The sequence below is a fragment of the Oryx dammah genome, unplaced genomic scaffold (assembly GCF_014754425.2).
Source record: "Oryx dammah isolate SB20612 unplaced genomic scaffold, SCBI_Odam_1.1 HiC_scaffold_5, whole genome shotgun sequence".
NCBI lineage: Eukaryota > Metazoa > Chordata > Mammalia > Artiodactyla > Bovidae > Oryx > Oryx dammah.
Window position 1 is genome coordinate 55829294 of NW_024070189.1, and position 18870 is coordinate 55848163.

Here is an 18870-nt window from a genome sequence, read left to right on the forward strand (position 1 = left end):
CACTCACCCATCATCTGCTTTTAGTTCTCATGCTCTTTCCTCTCTCTGAATTTTTTAAATCTTGTGAAGCTTAAGAGGGGGTTAAAATGCCCCAAAACTCTCTATTTTGGTGCATTAATAGAGCAGGCTAGAAACACTGGTTCTCCCACAAGAAGACACACGCTCCTGGGATTTCCCTGGCAGTTTCAGAAGAGCCTGAAGGTCTGTCGTTAGCAGCTGGATCAGGGTGGGAAAAGGGATCGTTTTCAAATTGTTAAATTTTTTTTTTAATGCACATTATTTATTCTTAGCCAGAAAAATATGGCTGAGCCCTCTGCAGGGACTGTTTCCTTGCTGTGTCCTCAAGGATGATGGGACCAGCCAAAGACTGCAGCTGGAGTCCCCGGGGCTGCTCAGAGAACCGGTAGTGTCTGCACAAGGCTCCACAAGTGGGGAGGGGAGCAGTTCACCTAAGATGAGTGAGCAAAGGGCTCCTTGGAGGAAAGGTTTTAACACCAAAACATCCTGTTCTTACTCCAGCCACTGAAAAACCAAGCTGTACTTTCTGAAGGGCTCACTATTGCAAAGGGCATAAAGAGGTGGTTGACATAGTTCTAAGGAGGGAGGGGGCTGATATGAGAATTGAAGAACCAAGTCAAAAGTGGAAGGAAAATCTTCCACCCCATTAAAAAAGTATATATATTTATGTAAAATCACATGTATCTATAGAGAAATTTTTAAAAATTAAGAGCATATGGGCTCCAAAAGCAGACCCATGTTGAAATTTGTTTCACCACTCCCTAGCTTGTGTGATCTCCCTGATGCTCAGTTTCCTCATCTGTAAAATTATAGTATTTCAGTTCAGTTCAGTCGCTCAGTTGTGTCTGACTCTTTGCGACCCCATGGACTGCAGCATGCCAGGCCTCCCTGTCTATCACCAACTCCCAGAGTCCACTCAAACTCATGTCTGTTGAGTCAGTGATGCCTTCCAGCCATCTTGTCCTCTGTCGTCCCCTTCTCCCCCTGCCCCCAATCCCTCCCAGCATCAGGGTCTTTTCAAATGAGTCAGTTCTTTGCATCAGGTGGCAAAAGTATTGGAGTTTCAGCTTCAACATCAGTCCTTCCAATGAATATTCAGGACTGATTTCCTTTAGGATGGACTGGTTGGATCTCCTTGCAGTCCAAGGGACTCTCAAGTCTTCTCCAACACTACAGTTCAAAAGCATCAATTCTTTGGTGCTCAGCTTTCTTTATAGTCCAACTCTCACATCCATACATGACCACTGGAAAAACCATAGCCTTGACTAGGCAGACCTTTGTTGACAAAGTAATGTCTCTGCTCTTTAATATGCTGTCTAGGTTGGTCATAACTTTCCTTCCAAGGAGTAAGCGTCTCTTAATTTCATGGCTGCAGTCACCATCTGCAGTGATTTTGGAGCCCCACAAAATAAAATCTCTCACTGTTTCCCCATCTATTTGCATTAAGTGGGGACCAGATGCCATGATCTTAGTTTTCTGAATGTTGAGCTTTAAGCCAACTTTTTCACTCTCCTCTTTCACTTTCATCAAGAGGCTCATTAATTCTTGCTTTCTGCCATAAGGGTGGTATCATCTGCATATCTGAGGTGACTGATATTTCTCTCAGCAATCTTGATTCCAGGTTGTGCTTCATCTAAACCAATGTTTCTCATGATGTACTCTTCATATAAGTTAAATAAGCAGGGTGACAATATACAGCCTTGATGTACTCCTAGTACGTATAGTATTTCATTCACATATTTTGAGGATTCAGTGAGTTAATACATGTATAGTAGTGTTTGGTACCTAGTAAGACAGTGGTAAATGTCAGCCGATATTGTCACTTATAGAGAAGACAGAAGCCTAATGGTTAAGGGAGAAGGAGTACTATTCTCAGAAAGCCCTTATCTCCTCGCTACAATCATAGTGATCTCACCTCTCTGTTGCTTTGTCTTTCTTTCTCTCCCTTTCATGCCTTAGTCCTTGCTGTCCTTGTGCTTGGGACACTTTTCCAGTTGCCTAAGTAGCAAACTTCTATCCATCTTTCAAGATCATCTCCAATGTCACTTCTTTGTGAAGATTTTTCTGGTACCTGTTTCTCAAAGAGAAAGAATCGATCTTCCCTGGGGCCCAAGACTACCTGCCACACACAGCAAGTGTAGCAACAGCACACGGTAAACTCTGTTTCTTGTACACTAGTCATCAACAAGGCCAACTGTTGAGTTCCCTGGGGACAGAGATCATGATTAATACTTCCTGGTCTAAATAGCTCCTGGAACATAAGAGGTCACTGTCCAGTGTTTGTTGAATGGGAGCATGAAAATTGAGGGTGACTGCTCTAAAAAGATGATGGCTCCTCTCTAAGGAAATACAGAAAGGAAATGGACTGAAGCTGCATCCTGGGAAACTTCAGCTGGACACAGAATTCCCTTGGTGAGAGTGTTAGATACCAGGCCCAGTTCCCATGGGACTGTGTGGAATTTCCTCTAAGGGTCTTCAAAAAGGAAGACTTCTTATTTTAGGGGTGATTCTGATGTGCGATTGCTTGAAGACAGGTCTCCAGTCTGATCTGAAGTTCATAATACCACCCATAAGTAGTTCAGATGACTGAGAAGGGTCTTGGCTCTCGGTCAGCTGGTCATCCAGATGGTTTCCTGTGTTAAGCACTAGCAAGGAGGCTGGGAAAGAATGTGGCTGCGTGTGTCTGAAAGGAGACTGAGAAGTCTCTCCCACAAGCCTGAATGCTGGAAGACAAGTGAGTCGAGTAGCTTGCCAAAGACTGCAACATTACCGTGTGTTCAAACACCCATGTCTAATGATCCAACTTCTTTCTTTCAACTAGAAGTGTAGAGAAGACATGAAGGAGGGATCAGAGTCCACAGCAGTGCTCTCCTGCCTCCTGTTACTAGGCCAGCCCCCCCCCAAGGGCCATCCAGCATCTGCCACATGCCAGGTGCCAGGTCCTGTCCTGGTGGAGGTATTAAGAGGGTGATATACAATGCCAAACATCTGATGACAAATAATGAGTTAACTTTAGGTAGAAAGTACTTTGAAAGGGCAAAATGGTGTGATTAGGAGAAAAAGTAGAAGAGAAGGCGGGTTCCCCTTCACTGTCATCCCTTCACCTAACACTGGCAAGGAAGGCATTACTTTACCACATTTTTTAACAGATAAAGTTTCAGAAAACACAGAATAAAGCTAATAATAAAGTATTTTCAATAATCTACTCCCCCAAATGCAAAAGAACATACGGCTATAGTGTTTTAAAAAAAAAAAACACAACCAACTTTTAGTTTTAGGATGCATAGAAGAACAAGAAGTCATCAAATGTGATTTGGTGCTTAGAGAAAGGACCTATGAATTCAAGTCTTGACTGATTTGCTGGTTGGTCTCAGGAAGGCCTATTGGCTATCTAGGTTTTAGAGAACAGAGGCTGGGGAAGGCCTCCTGGAGTCAATGACACACGACACTTTACAATACCCAGTGTGACAGGAGTTGCCAAGTTCTGTGGGATATAGTGAATCAAGTTTGATCATTTCAACCAAAAACCATCCTGCTTTGGTCCCCACCGGCTGACAATGGCCAGGTAACACAGGGTGACTTTCTGAAAGATGCAGCCTGGCTGGGCATGGCTGCTCACTCTCCCAGGCGACGAGCCTGACCCACCCTGAGCAGGAACTGTGTTGGTTAGAGGCTCCCTTGGCTGCTGTGCAGGCTGAACTCAGGCAATCCTGACTTGCCTGGCACAGTTAATGAGCTGTAGCTTAGCGTAGTGCTATTAAAAGCAGGGCGAGCCAAAGACACTGACACATTTGGGTAAGAGAGACACACGGTATGAGTGGAGGTTGAGACAGAATCGAGAAAAGAAGGAATGGAAACCCTGATTTAATTCCCCAAAGTGCAAATGTGCTTGAGATCTAAGAAAATCTTTCATTTACATGGTTTCAAGTGTCAATCAAGTCCATGTCTAATCAAGGTGCTCTTAGGACCAATCATATGGCTGGAAATAGTAAGTGAAAACACCAAACCAACCACAAGACATGACACAATTTGAGCTCTGTCCTGAGTGGGCAGTTAAAAGCAACAAGAAAATGAAAAACATCTTTCCCATTAAAGAGATGTGAAAGTGGAAGTGAAGAGAGTCTGGTGGAAAAACCAAGGATACAGATATAAGATACAAATCTGTACATTCATTTCATTGTCCATGTTGGCAACAGTTGTTTACATGTGCCACTCCGAAGGTCTCACCCAGGTACCCTGTGACCCCACCCATGTATGATGCTTCAGATGCCAATTTTCCAGGGCAGAGACTGAGCTCAGTGAAGGAAGAAGGTGCAGTGAATCTGTGTTGTTCCTGTGGCAAACCAGCCCTTACCAAGTGGCAAACAAGGACAGGATAAACAGTTCACACGTGACCCACATATTCAAATAGGCATCCCTCAGAACCCAGCACCTACTCACTCACCTTCTGCTTGCCCAGGGCAAGCTTCCGGAATGAAAAGCCTTGCCCTCCATCCCCAAAGTCCTGGCTCCCTTGCCCTCTCCTTCTGGCTCCTCTGCTCTCATAGCAGAAGCTGGGAGTGCACTGTAAACCTGGCTCCCAGGCTGCAACTCAGGATGTACCTGGAGGGGATGTGATGAATGCAACAACTCAATAACATGAGCTGGCCTGGGACAACATGTCACAAGTAACTGATTTATTAATACAACCCTGGGAGACACACCCAGCTTTGTGACAGGACTGTCTGCACTCTGGCTCTTTGGTTATTCCAGACTGTTAATGGAAGTTCCAGAAAATGGTTGATTTGACAATTGAATTTAGGAAGAATAAAATATGTTTCCCAGGAGATAAATTCAGAAACAGTCATTGGAATGTGACTTTTTGCAGCTTAATTGTAGTTCATGAGCAGTGGACCCCTCCCTAAAGGAAACCAGAGCTACCCAGAGCACATCAGAAATCAGCACAGCGGTTGTTGCCAGGGACCACAGGAGACTACACTTGTAACTTCTGATCATGGTTTTCGCTTATTTGAAACAAATATAAAAATATGCATCACGTCAAAACAAAACTTTGTCAGAAATTCAAGAGACAATCATACCACCAAATGGAAAAGTCATTTAATTCAAAAATCATACTTCCACTCATTTCACAGAGATTGTCACATAAACCAACCAAATGTAAGAAAGCCAAGTTTCAGAGGCCACTCAACAGAAACTATATTTTCTTTATAGATATGCTTAGTGACGCGAAAGCACAGTTTTTTTTTGTTGTTGTTCTAAAGCCCGAACATGGTAAAATTGTTTTATGAATAACAGGGGAAAAGTTCTATTCTAGTCACAAGTTACTTTTTAATTAAGAAATAGGATTCTACACACCAGTCAATATTCAATACTGAATTGAAGTTTAAAACAGTGCATTTATGGTTTTTAAAAAAACATTAAAGTGCCATTTTTAAGTACTTTATTGATATTATATCACACAGCACTTTATAATATACTCAAAGGTAGCCTAAATTATGAACTAAACATGCAAATATTTTCTTCAAAGTAATGGACAAAATGTCTTTTAGAGTGCTTGTGAACACTATCCTAGTATGATGACTTACTGTTTATGAGTTTGATCTTTTTTATTCCAACATGACTCTTAATAAGTTAATAAGGAATATAGCTGTAGATAGTAACCATCTGATAAATATGAACAAAATTTTAAAATGGCACTTAATTTACATCTTTGATCGTCTATCAACAGCCTCTCTCGTTTCTGTAATTCTCAACCTTTAAATCTTAAAGGCTGTCAAGGCTCAGCAACTGCCAGCTTATGTGGGTTTCTAGAAGAGAGTCTGTTTCGTTATATATGTAAATATGAGCTGTACACACACACACATACACACACACAAACACAAACACATACTAATACATATACACTTAAGAATCACCAGATGAATCTCTTTTCACAGGTACAAGGTTGACCCTGGCATCTGGATACCCAAAGAAGCTGCATGCAGGGTCTGTTTGGACAGTTCTATAGAAATGGTTGATGTGGAAAGGTGCTGAATGTCTTGGCCCCTCCAGGACTGCCCAGGTAATTCTGACACTTTATCACTACTCTTGGTTCTCACTGACTACACTCAGTAGAATTCTGATGTAATAGTAATTGCTATACTTACATGGGTCCAGGACTGTGCTAAGGTCCTTAGCCTTGCTTGCTAAGGCATTCTGCCTTGAAAGATGTTTCCATCTTGTAGTGGCCTGTAAAACTTGTGTAAAATATTAGTTGTGACCTTTTCATGTGATAGATTTTCCCCCCTATTAAGAATTACATTTATCTTTCTTTAAAAAATCCACAGTTCTTCAGCATGGTTTGTCCCTTTCTGCTACTAGCATTACTTTACACCCAATCCTTTTTCTTCTAAGAATACAAGTCCTTCCATTAGGAGGCCACATTTTAGCCAGGGCTGGCTCTGGATGATGTGTGGATTCTCTACACAGCCTCTCCCTCTGCTCTAGGAAGTTCCGTAGTTCGATAGGTACTGTAGGCAGTAAAAGGAAAAAGCTAATTGTGACTTGGTGGAGTCTGGTCTCAGGTATGCTCAGGTTTCTGCAAGGTCCATTATTCCACAGCTGTTGTCACTGGCAGGCTACACTTACAGAAAAGTGATTCTGCAGCCAGCACACCAGCCTGACTGTCAAACACATTTGAAGCACGACAAGATACATTTTTTAAATGCTGACACAGGGTGTGTGAGAGGACACCCAGCTAACTTAAAAGAGTGGGGCAGGGTTGTCTAGGTAAATAATTACTGTCAAGTTTGCCAGATATGACAGATAACTCCCTAGAAGAACACCCAGGCCATTCCTTTCAAAGTCAGGTAGTCAAGAGGCTGTTGAGTTTCCTCCCCACTGGCTACCTACTTGGGTAACATGATTGCTCATAAAACATTCAGTGCTAGGGGAACTGTGAGTGCCCTAACAGCCACTGTTGTACCCAGGAGCTCTCTGTCTATAAAGCTGAGTGGTCCAGATTTGCTTCTTTTGGAAACAGGAGCCAGAAGATGAAATGTGCCAATAGACAGTCATGAGTAGTTGATCACGTTACTTCAGTCTATTATTTCAGTCTCACTACTCCTCAGTCATGGATGTTTTTAGAATCTATACAGTCAAAATAGTTTTTGGTGTCACGGGGGTTGCTGCTTTCAAGAGACACAAACTCTCATGGCAGAAGGACCTCCATCTGAGCTATAGGCATGGCACACGTAACTGCAGAGTCTTGGCACACCTGAAATGACACTGTCGCTAGCATGATTTTGTGTTGCTAATACCAGCTGGCCAATACCTGATTGTTCCATTTTCTCTCTTTCTCTCTGCCTCTCTATCCAAAAAGGACTCAGCAAGAGGACATGAACTGGAATTATGCTGGGGGAAAACAAAACAAAACAAAACCCAGTTTGGTCTGGCATAAGGAAATACATACTGTCTGTAGAAATACTAAAAAACCAAGCTAAAAACTGGCTCCAGTCCTGGGACACCATGGCTGGCAGTGCTATGCAGGATCCGTGCCTCTATATTCAGATTTGAAAAGAGAAGAGAATATCATCAGTCTTGAGCAAGTCAGGACTTTACTTGCCTGGGGAGTTGGGGGAAGAATTTGAAACTAATTGTCTTTTTAAGATATGGTATTCTGTAAATTCTGGGAGTACCTGGAGGAGGAGAGACTGATCTTGATGTCTGCAGAAGACTCAGACTATGTCTGCCAACCTGATCCCAGGGCCTTCCAAAAGCAACATGAGACTCCTGGGAAAGCTCAGAGATTTTGGTTCATAGTATTCCACTCTGATACCCAGTTCACTCCCCTAACTGCCCTAACATTCCTTCTTCCAAAAGACAAGAGTCAGAAGTGGGGAGCAAAGGTAATGGAGGGCAAAACCCATTTTTCAGTCTTTAAGTTCCTTCTTTTTTGTTGGCTCATATTCTGAACAGTGTCTCCAGTTCTGTAGCTGATGGGGAGGAGGGGAGCCTGGCCAGGGAAAAGGAAGCAGAGTAGCCATCTGTCAGGGCCCAGCATTGTCCAGAGAAGCCAGGAAAGGCTCTACCTAAAATTTCCATTTGCACCAGTCCAATTTCCCTCAGCTTCAAATCAGGGCCAACCTAGGAGGGAGGGACATGCTTCCCAAGTGGTCAAGGTGGGGCCAAATGTTTACAGGTATGCTTCGGTAAGGAACTCTGAAAGTCAGGGTCTGGACCTTCTGGCTGCCCCCACAGTAGCTCCAGTTAAGGTTCTGATGGGGCAGGTGATCTAAAACGTCAAATGTATTCAAAGCGTTATGTTGCACTCTAGTTAGAAAGCACAGTGGTACAGAGTGTGCCGGTCCCCTCTGGCCCCTGTGAACAGGTCCCCAAGCTGTTCAGAGTCTGCAAGGAGTACATGTATGCTGCCCCTGTGTGCCTTTTCTTCTTGGGTTTTCAATAATAGCTCCCCTGGGTCCTATCTTAGTCTTCTCCAATCTTAACTCTTACTCCCTCATCCATTGGTAGTGTCTTGCTTGCTCTGGGTTGGGTAATAGCTGTGTCATCCCTGAGCTGATGGAATGAATCACAACAAACTCCTATTAACTTCAAAGTCATCTATAAAGCTATAATAGCACAATCTCCATCCCTCTTTGGAGTTTTTTTCTTATTTTGGAGCCAGAGGAAATCTGAGATGAATAAACATGTTTAGGGAAAAAGGAAGAAGCAGCATATCAAGAACTAAATATCCTAAGCCAGTTTTTCTTAGAACCTAGACACATAAAACATTTGCAAATTTTAGCTTGGACTTGGTTATAAAGCCTTATAAGATGTGCCGGAAGAATAAGATACAAGGAGCACACAACTATCCCATCTTCTGTCCTGGTACTTTGGGGTACCAAGAAATACACCTGAGAAGAAAAATGGAAAAAAAAAAAATCTAACCCTTGGCCTCACCTGTTTAAATCCTGAGCTTCATCTTACTACTGGGTAGGAGTTCTTGGAAAAGTTAATTGCCTGAAGATGCTCTTTCCATCTCCAAATCCAAAGCCCAAGAAATGCTTAAAAAAACACATCTGGATAAAGAAGACTGAACACCATTAATGTGCCACGTCTACCACCAAGAACCAGCAAGAATATGTGGAAATATCTTCTTCCTCAAGGCAAGAGAGGGGCTGACCTTGGCTCTCTCTGACCATGTGTCCCCCTCTCTGCCTCATATACACACTTGTTCAGCAATCAAAGCTTAAATGTGTGAAGCAACTAGCTTAAAGAATATCAAATATAAAACTTTGCCATATAGTATTTCAAATCACTCTATTTACAAATTTATCTTTTAAAAAAATGTAAAAGATACAGTAATTCAACACAATTCAAGTTTTTCTTTTCTTCTTTAAAGTTCCCTCAAGAGGAATTCCGGAAGCAGGACACACTCTGGAACAAGGCTGCCATTCCTGAAGGGCTCCCAGGGAGCTTGACAGTCCCTCACTTTGGAGTTGGTCTGCCCAGAATCACTCTTGCAGGGACATTCAAGTGTGGAAAATACTTGGACTCTCTTCTTTGGAAGCCAAGTGGAGTTGAAACGTCCAGGCCAAACTTCCCCATCCAAGGTGGTCTTCCACAAGACCCAGCCCCTTCTGGTCCAGGAAATCCTTTCTCAGAAGGTACCCATCCCACCTTCCATGCCCCAACCTTGTGGCGTCCTCCTAAATCACAATGGCTTATGATATTAGTCTCACACCCCAAAAGCCTGAGAAACAATTCCCTTTTTCTGAGTGGCAGTGAACATGTATGTCCTTTTAAACTGGAGGCCATGGGGTTATTAGCTCAGGAGTCATGCCTGAAAACCTCCAGGCACCAGTGCTGAGCAACCCAGGGCATGGCCAGGGGAGCTGGTCGGTGGTAGGCTAGAGCCAGGCAAGGGCAGGGGGAGGGACAGGTGAACAGGAAGGAATGAGAGAGATAGAGGGTGTCCCTCTTTAGGAGGCAGCATGTTGCCCTCTAGAAAACACACACAAGTTGCATGCAAGAACAGAAATATTAAGCCTGTATGTAATTTAATCTCAAGAGGTTACTAGAGTTTGTTCCAAATATATCTTGGTGCTGCTAAAATTTATCAAAAAGGGAACAGTTCTCAGCTGCTATTCCATCTGCCCCCAAGTAGACCTTGTTAATTAAAAGTCAGTTAGTCGTGTCCGACTCTCTGCAACCCCATGGACTATACAGTCCACGGAATTCTCCAGGCCAGAATACTGGAGTGGGTAGCCTTTCCCTTCTCCAGGGGATCTTCTCAACGCAGGGATCAAACCCAGGTCTCCTGCACTGCAGGCGGATTCTTTACCAGCTGAACCATCAGGGAAGCATAGAACTTGACCAGGTTGTTGGAAAACCATTCAAAAAATGACTGAAAGGGGGAGGAGGCAAAAAAAAAAAAAATGTCATGCAAAGATTTTGAGTTACTTTTTGGTTTGGTTTAGAGCAGGCTGGGTCGCCATGGTTATGAGGTGATGGCAGCCCTCAGTGGCAGAGAAGTTCCCAGCTTGGAAGGGGGGCCCTGAACTGTGTGTGTTCTCTTGCATGAGAGGACTGGACAGAATTCTGCTGATGCGGGGCCAATGGCTGCTTTAGAGATGGTGAGATTGGATCTTGTGTAACCAGTGCTGTGACCCCTCTCCATCCTTCATGCAAACAAACAGACCCAGCAGCCCTGAGCGCTGCGGGGCTCAAGTATTCAGAGGTGGGATAGAGTGAGTGTCTACTGTAAACAAAAGCAGTGGACCCAGCCTGGATCTCAGGCCACTGCCCAGCCCTGTCAGAGCTGGCCACACTGCATGCTCTTAGGGACTACTTGTATCTCACTCACTTCCTTTTTCAGAGGGTTGGGGTTTGGATGACTGTGAAAACAAAATGAGCACACCCCATATAGGGTGCTAAATGAGAGACATGGCTCTGTAAGCCTTTCTCAAGGTAATCAAAATCACATGGCCTCCTCTGCCGATTTCCTTCTGTTTCTTGCAGCATTACCGCATGTCAGCTGAGATGATCACGGGGATGTGTGACACCAGAGTTTAGGAAAACGTTCGTGCTGACAGGTAGCAGCAGAGTCAGTCACCCTGTATTTCTCAGCGGCAAAGAGCAATGGTCCACAACACTGGAATCAGCAGTTGTCATGGATACAGTGGAAAGCTCAGCAGTTCTGCCAGGGCTCCTGGTTAGAGGTACTCCACGTAGTTCTCAGGTATGAGGCCCGTCTTTCCATTCAGAGTCCCCTCCAACCAGCCAGGTTCCTGGGACGGATGCACTGTGTAGGAAGTGAGGAGAGAGAGAAGATGACGTTACACGCAGGACAAGGTGGGGGATATGGGCTGCACTTGTGTGGAGGAAGCTTACAGGTGAGTGCCGTTGCTTGTTAAGGAACCTAATTCTGGTACTTGTTTAAACCAGAGGTTTTTCACCATTGGGGAACCTGGTGAAGGTCATTCTGCACTTTCTCCATAATTAAAAGGAGAAAAGACACAGACACTTAAATTCTACTCACAATTTTAGGAGTTTCATGGACTTTGCAAAGTTCCTGATTTTAACTATAAAGAAGTAACATTTCGATTTTTTAGGATAGAGGCTAGATTTTTAGAGATCACAGTCATGATATTCCCTCTCTATTTTTACCCAGGTATCCATCCATCTATGTGCTCATCTACCCACCCAGTGCTGACTATGTACCAAAGTATCCATGGAGAACTCCCGAGAACTAGTCCTTAAAGATACCTAGCTCCTAATCATTTTATTTCCCTTCAAATCCTGACCCTCTGCTTCCAATTTCCTTGCAAACTACCTCTGCATTTTTGAAAAGTATCTTATAGTCTTTGAATGGCCCTCTCTCGTTTCCAACCATACCCTTCCTTAGTTTTCTTTCCCGTTCTCTACAGTTTTCCTCTTTCCTATATACAAGTCTGAGAGCTGTCCTCTCCCTCTCTGCTGCAATTTAGAAAATTTCTACCCCTTTGATTTTTCCATATCCAAAGACCACATACCCAATGTTCTGTGATATGACAATCCATCTCCATGGAAACCACTGTGACACTGTAAAAATTACACACAATCTAGCTGAGTCCGCAAAGCAGTCAACAGCAGGAAGGGAGAAAGAAGGGATCATGGACTTGGGAGAGGGGGCTGTTCATGTTTGTGAACTGGGAATATACAAATCACTCTTGGGTGAGGCAGGACATTTGCTCCTAACATTTTAGGAAAACAACAATTTTTCCAAGATTGTTTGGAGAGAATGAATTCCCCCCATTCCCTTCTTAGGCTAATTGAATGACTTCCTGAGTTCATTTTAGAAAACCATTTCCACCCTCAACACTACAATACAACTCTAGTTTCGGTCTGCAGGGAAAGAACAGAGACCAATGACACTAAATGGAGAAGCAGCAGAAGGATCGCCACTGAGGCTTACAGAAGATCAGTGTCAACCCTGGCTAGATTCTGAAGGCTTCTGTAGGAAAGGACAAGGTCAAACACCTATAAGCTGGCCTCCAACATGTTTGCATGCTTTTGTTTCTCTAGGAATAGATCCAAGTAGCAAGGGTACTTTGGATTCATGATACCACACAAGGAGGAGTCTGGGAAAGAAGTTCCATGGAAGAATACAACATAGCTTAAAAGCAATGCAGTCTCTCCAGCGACCAAGCTCTCTCAGCCCACCACTGAAACGCTAGCACCCAAACACCCCAGCTTCCTGCCCATCTATCCAGCTGATATTGTCAAGATTACTTCAGTTTCTTCAACCTATCAAGTGGTGATTTAAAAAAAACACACACAAAAACAAAACTCTCTTTCCCTCAGTGGACTCTTTTGGAGGTTCAGGAGCCAACATGGAGAAAGCACAGTAAATGCTCACAGTAAATGCTCAGCAGGGGAGCCTGCATCATTTGACCAGTAATTTAGACTGGTCAGCAGGACTTTCCTGGTCAAACTTGAGTCTCAACAACCTGGTCTCAACAATCACCTAAGCTGGGGGAAATCTCAAATGTTCAGAACCCAAACCAAACAAATCAAACTCATTCCCATAAGCTAAAGACCTAGAAAGAATAAATCAACACACAAATTAAAAACCTGAAGAAGACACCTCCTATTTAATAGCAAAGCTCCTCGCTGAGTTGCTGTTCTGCTGGATGCACTGAGTCCATCTCTTTCAGACTTTCTCTGTTCCTGTGTTCAAACACAGCTCAGGTGCAGAGATGGTAATGTGTGCAAACATTAGAAATGGAATTTGCAGAATAAGGGAAGAATCAGTGGACAAAGGAGGCCCTCCAAACTAAAGAACGAGAGAAATGCCATGGGGGATGGCAGAGGATGCCGCAGCCTTTGGGTCAGACTGCTGACACAGTGGAGTCAGCAAGTTAGGCTTCACTAAGGCATGGTACCAGACCAGGTGCAACAGAAGCACCTGCACAGTTATTAAAACTGCAGATTCCTAGGCCTCATGGCATATGGGTTATAGCAGAATCTCGAGGAGGGGGCCCAGGGATCTGCATTTTAACTCATTCACAGAAAGTTATGACTTCTCTGTGTGAAAATGCCCCTGCAACGAAGTGGTAGAACTGACAAAGGAAAGAGGCAGCCCCAGAACCCCCAGCTTTCTGTCATCTTTTGTTTCCCTTCCTCACACTTCAAGGCTCAGTTGAAGCCCCACCTCCTCCATAAATACCGTCATGGAACGCCATCTACCTGCTCCCTCCCTTCCCCAGGCTCCTGGAATGCTCATCGTACATACCGCATATTATTCATAGGTCTTATTAATGCTGTTCAAATGTGTTAAGCTTGTTTTCCCTACCTAGTTTTTCAGTGCATTTTAGTCTGCAACATACTTCACTCTCCTCCAGTGAACTACAATGAAAGAAGCTAACACCTACAAATGGTGACTGGGAAATAGCCATGGACTCAGAGACAGACTCATTTAATCTTAAGGATCCGACCTTGTACTACTATTACCCCTATTTTATAGCTGAGGAAAAATTAAGGCTCAGAGAGGTAAACTGATTCATGCAGGGGCACCATGTTAGAACCAGGATTTGAACCCAATTTGTCTGATCCCAGAAACCAAGCCCTTTCCCACTATATCATATCCCTATCCAACCAGAGGAGGTGATCCTTGAGAGGAAGAATGATGGTGCCCATGGAGACTAACTGGTGGGCCCTTTGTTAAGTGCTTCCCCTGCAGGACCTCTTTTCATCTTCACTATGACTACAGAGTTGTTCCTGCTGTTAGCCTCATGTTACTAATGAGAAACAAAGACTCAGAGAAGTTAAACTTCTAGTTCCAATTACAAAGCTGGCAGATGATGGAGATGGATCTGAATTCAGGACATCTGACCCCAGGCTCTGAGGCCTTAAGTACTACCACTTTGGCCTAGCCTAATACTCCCCGGACACTGAAGATGCTTGTAAGTACTTGCTGGGTTGAATCACACCAACATCCAACCTTCTGAACTGTACCAGTGTCCCCTAAGCTCTGTAAACACACAAGGTGTTGCAGTGAGCTGCCTGGGCAGCTCTCCAGCCCAGCAGGCATTATAACAAATAAAAGCTGCTACTGACGTGGGTGTGCTTACTGCCAACTACTCTCTCTCAGCTCAGTCCATATTCGCATCATACACCCCTACTCCAGCAAGGCACGCTCTCCCGGCTCCTTCACTCACGATGGACCAGGAGCAACTGTGTACCTAAGATCCTGAGAGCAGGCTGCCCCAAGGGGAAGCAGCACTAGCTGGAGGAGTGCAGGCCCCCGTGTGGCTGAATGAGTGGACTCATTTAACAAATGTTACTTCAGCACCTACTACGTGCCCCATTCTGCACACAGAAGAAGAAGGGAGACTGCTCTAGGGGAGGGGCCATCTATAGTAAGCAAGCATGTAATTTTAGGTAAACTGATGAGGGGAGAATGAGGCTAAGATAGGGATATGAGCGGGTGGCCAAGAGTTTGAAGAGTTAAAACCTAAATAAACCAAAGTGGATGGCCATGCAGTGGGTAATGCAAGTGAGAGGCCCCAAAATGGGGAGAAGCTTGTTGTGATTTCAGAACAGTGCTGTGTAAGTTTTTCTTAAAAAGCCAGATCATCAGTGTGTAACTACTCAAATCTGTCACTGTTGTGCCATAGATAATATATAAACACAAGGCGTGGGTGGCTGTGTTCCAGGGAAGACTTATTTACAAAAACAGTCAGTGGGCTGGATTTCACTGGCAAGTTATAGTTGCCGACCCTATTTAAGAACATAAAGAAGGACTCAGAGGCTGCTATGTATCAAGGGAGGGGAAGAGGGGGCCAGAGGGCAGGGGTGGGACCTGGAGGACCTCGTCAATAATTCTAAGAACAGCACGAGGCTACCAGAAGCAGGAGAACAACATGATGCGACTTCCATTTTTAAACGATCATCTGGCTGCTATGTAGCGCCTGGGTTGTGGGGCAGGAGTAGATGCAGTAAGACCAGTTGGGCAGCTGGTAGAAACGCCCGAGGGAGATATGGAGAGGCTGGGGAGGCTAGAAGACTCCACAAGAAATTCTCTGGGAACCCCCCTGCCTGAGATGCCCTTTATCAGTAGAGGAAATCTGGGGCAGCCCTGCCTGCACTCACCACTGCACCCTGTACCCCGGGAAGGAAGGATCTGGCCCATCTCACATTTGGATAAAAGCATCCCAAGAACCCAATTTTAGTGAATGCCATATGAATTTTCCAGGTATCACTAATCACACTGCTTCTAGATGACTAATGTTCCTGGGAACACCAGTTATTTCTCTTTCCAGTTAGTCTGAGGTGCTCTTGGTGAAAGCACAGTTTCCTAGCAGATTGGCCAGGGCGGACACCAGAGTTATTTCTGAGTATTGCACAGCCATTACCCACTGCACAAAGTCCAAGAGCTGACTGAGCATCCTCTCCAGATTCACAGGGGGCCCCTGGAATCCAGAAGCTTGGAGATTAATCATTAGGAACAACTGACTTCCCCCTCAAGGAGCCCCTCCCTCTCCCTCCTCTTTTCTTCTTCTTGATCCTGAGAAAGACAAGACACACATACTCATACTCACATACACACACTCACTCACTCTAACTCTGTCATTAGAAAACTTCCTTCTGATTGATCTGATGATTTAATCTGACAGTGACAGAGCATACAACTCACACTGCTAAGGCCTTACCTAGGATCTTCAGCAACAAACTGCTAAGTGAGAGAACAAGGAAAAATCTCTCTGACATGTGAAGAGTTCTTTTCTTTAACGTCCACTTTTTTCCTAACAAGACAAAGGGATGGAGCAAGTAGGGTCTAAATACCATTTTCTAAAAATTAGAAGTCATAAAACATTACCAACCAACTAGATTAAAAACTAGATCAACATTTTGTTAGATCCTTCTTTCACTGCAGCTCAGTAAACACTGAGAGGTGTTGTCTTTAGGGCTTAATGTGGCCTTCTGCCTTTCAGGGGATTGGAAAGGTCACTGGCATTGCTGATTAAAAAGAAACGAGTGTCATTAACGCTGTTGTAATCCCCAGAGACCACAGGAAGGCCCGGTAAGTACTCTGCCTCTCTCCTGCTATCACTGGCCCTTGTGAGGTTAAGACGATTACTGAGTTGAGGGGCGGGAGCAGTCACAGAACCTTCTGGGAAGGGAAGGACTTGGTAGTTAAAAATCAAGTATCATTTCTTTTTTCAGTTGGCTAGCTAAACTACTTCAAAAAGGAGACTTAAAAACTAAAGAAGGGGGGAATGCCAAATGTATAACCCTGCTGGGAATCAGTTGGGCAGTTCCTTCAACAGTTAAACGTAGAGTTACCATGTGACCCAGGAGGCCCTATGCCGTGGTATATCACCAAAGAGAGTGGAAAATCTATGTCCCCACAAAAGCTTGTATGAAGATGTTTATAGTAGCATTACTCATAAAACGAGCCAAAAATTCAAAATTTCAATCAATGGATAAATGGATAAACAAAACGTGGTATATATCCATAAAAAGGAATGCAGTTCTGAGGCATACTACAACATGGATGGTGTTGAAACCATAATGCAAAGTGAAAGAAGTCAGTTACAAAGACCCTGTATTGTATAATTCCATTTACATGAAATACCCAGAGCAGGCAAATTTATAGTGCCAGAAAGCAGAGGAGCAGATATCTAGGTGGGATGGAGCAGGCTTGGGATAAATGGGGCATGACTGCCAAAGGGAGCAGGGTTTCTTTGGGGGTGATGAAGATATTGTGGAATGAGATAATGGTGATGGTTGCACAACTCTAAATATACTAAAACCCACTGAAATGCACATTTTAAATAGGTAAATTACATGGTATATGGCTACCTCAATCAGTTCAGTCGCTCAGTCATGTCCGACTCTTTGTGACCCTATGAATCACAGCATGCCAGGCCTCCCTGTCCATCACCAACTCCCGGAGTTCACTCAGACTCATGTCCATCAAGTCGGTGATGCCATCCGGCCATCTCATCCTCTGTCGTCCCCTTCTCCTCCTGCCCTCAATACCTCCTAGCATCACAGTCTTTTCCAATGAGTCAACTCTTTGCATGAGGTGGCCAAAGTATTGGAGTTTCAGCTTTAGCATCAGTCCTTCCAAAGAAATCCCAGGGCTGATCTCCTTCAGAATGGATTGGTTGGATCTCCTTGCAGTCCAAGGGACTCTCAAGAGTCTTCTCCAACACCACAGTTCAAAAGCATCAATTCTTTGGTGCTCAGCTTTCTTCACAGTCCAACTCTCACAACCATACATGACCACTGGAAAAACATAGCCTTGACTAGACTACCCCAATAAAGTTGTCTAAAAAAAAATGGAAGAAGGCTGAACTCAGAAAGAGGAATCCCAAACAAGACACACACGCTTACACAGACCTTTTGTGAGCTTAAACCCACTCTGCCCTGGGGTCAGGGGTCCTCTGTGTTGTCAGAGTGAATAGCTGATAGAAACACAGCAGCCCCTTGTCCATCGGGGTACTGTAGTGAACTGTGGTTTAGAAGGCAGACCTTTAAGCTCTGGCTTTACTGCCAGATGTGGGGACCTCTCAAATCTTGCTCATGTATGTACAGAAGCCCCTTCCCTGCTAACAGCATAGCACCAGAGCCCGTGCATGCAGCCCACTGATTTGTCTGCCATGAAAACTGTGTCATGTTATGGCTGGGCTGTGATGCCCCCGCACATGGGCCTATTCACAAGGGACACTCGCCAAGGACATGGCTTTAGACAACCTTCAGTGGACTCACTTCATCTTCAGGTGTGCCAGGATCTAAAAGCTCCAGATGCTGACAGGAGAGGTGGCTTGGCTTGCTGTATGTACACCTTGATTTTTAAAGAACCCAAATGAAAGTTAATAGAGCAAAGGTTTAAGGGCAGTGCTCTGGGGACTTTGAGAACCATACATGAGGTGCTGTGGGCTCACCCCCAGCCCTGCTGGCTCAGATCAAGGGCCACCAAATGTGACCTGGGAATTCCCGAGGTGCTCTGTGACTTGTTTCCCATTTTATCTACTCAAGCCTGATTATTATGTCTGCCGTGCTGAAGGCAGGGGCTGGCCACACAGTGGGGAAGCCCCCTTGCATATGGATGCGCTCAAGGCTGGTCCCCAGGAGCCCATCTCTGCTCTGGCTGGGACCTCAAGGCCCTTACAGAGAGCCAGGATCCAGGGTGTTGAGGTGCAGTACCTACAGCCCAGCGGAGCAAGCCAGAGCTGGGCTGTATTAGCAGCTAAGAAGAAAAACTGTCATTGTGAATGATAAGAGCGTCAGGGTCTTTTTCTAAAAGAGACGTAGTGAAATGACGATGGTCATAACAACAGCAAGACACTGAGAGCTTAGTGTGTGTTGAGTACTAGTGTA

The 18870-nt window shown here is 44.5% G+C and overlaps 1 protein-coding gene across 4 annotated transcripts in view; it reads right to left on the reverse strand.

Moving 5' to 3' along the window:
• Positions 1–5093: 5093 nt before the first annotated feature.
• Positions 5094–18870, reverse strand: part of ARHGAP26 (Rho GTPase activating protein 26) — a 479720-nt gene continuing 465943 nt past the window's right edge. For all 4 annotated transcript variants that reach the window (XM_040239820.1, XM_040239819.1, XM_040239822.1 and 1 more), the window contains one exon: positions 5094–11302. In XM_040239820.1, coding sequence (XP_040095754.1) covers positions 11214–11302 — 89 coding nt within the window. In that variant the 3' untranslated portion in view covers positions 5094–11213. The remainder of the gene's footprint in view (positions 11303–18870) is intronic.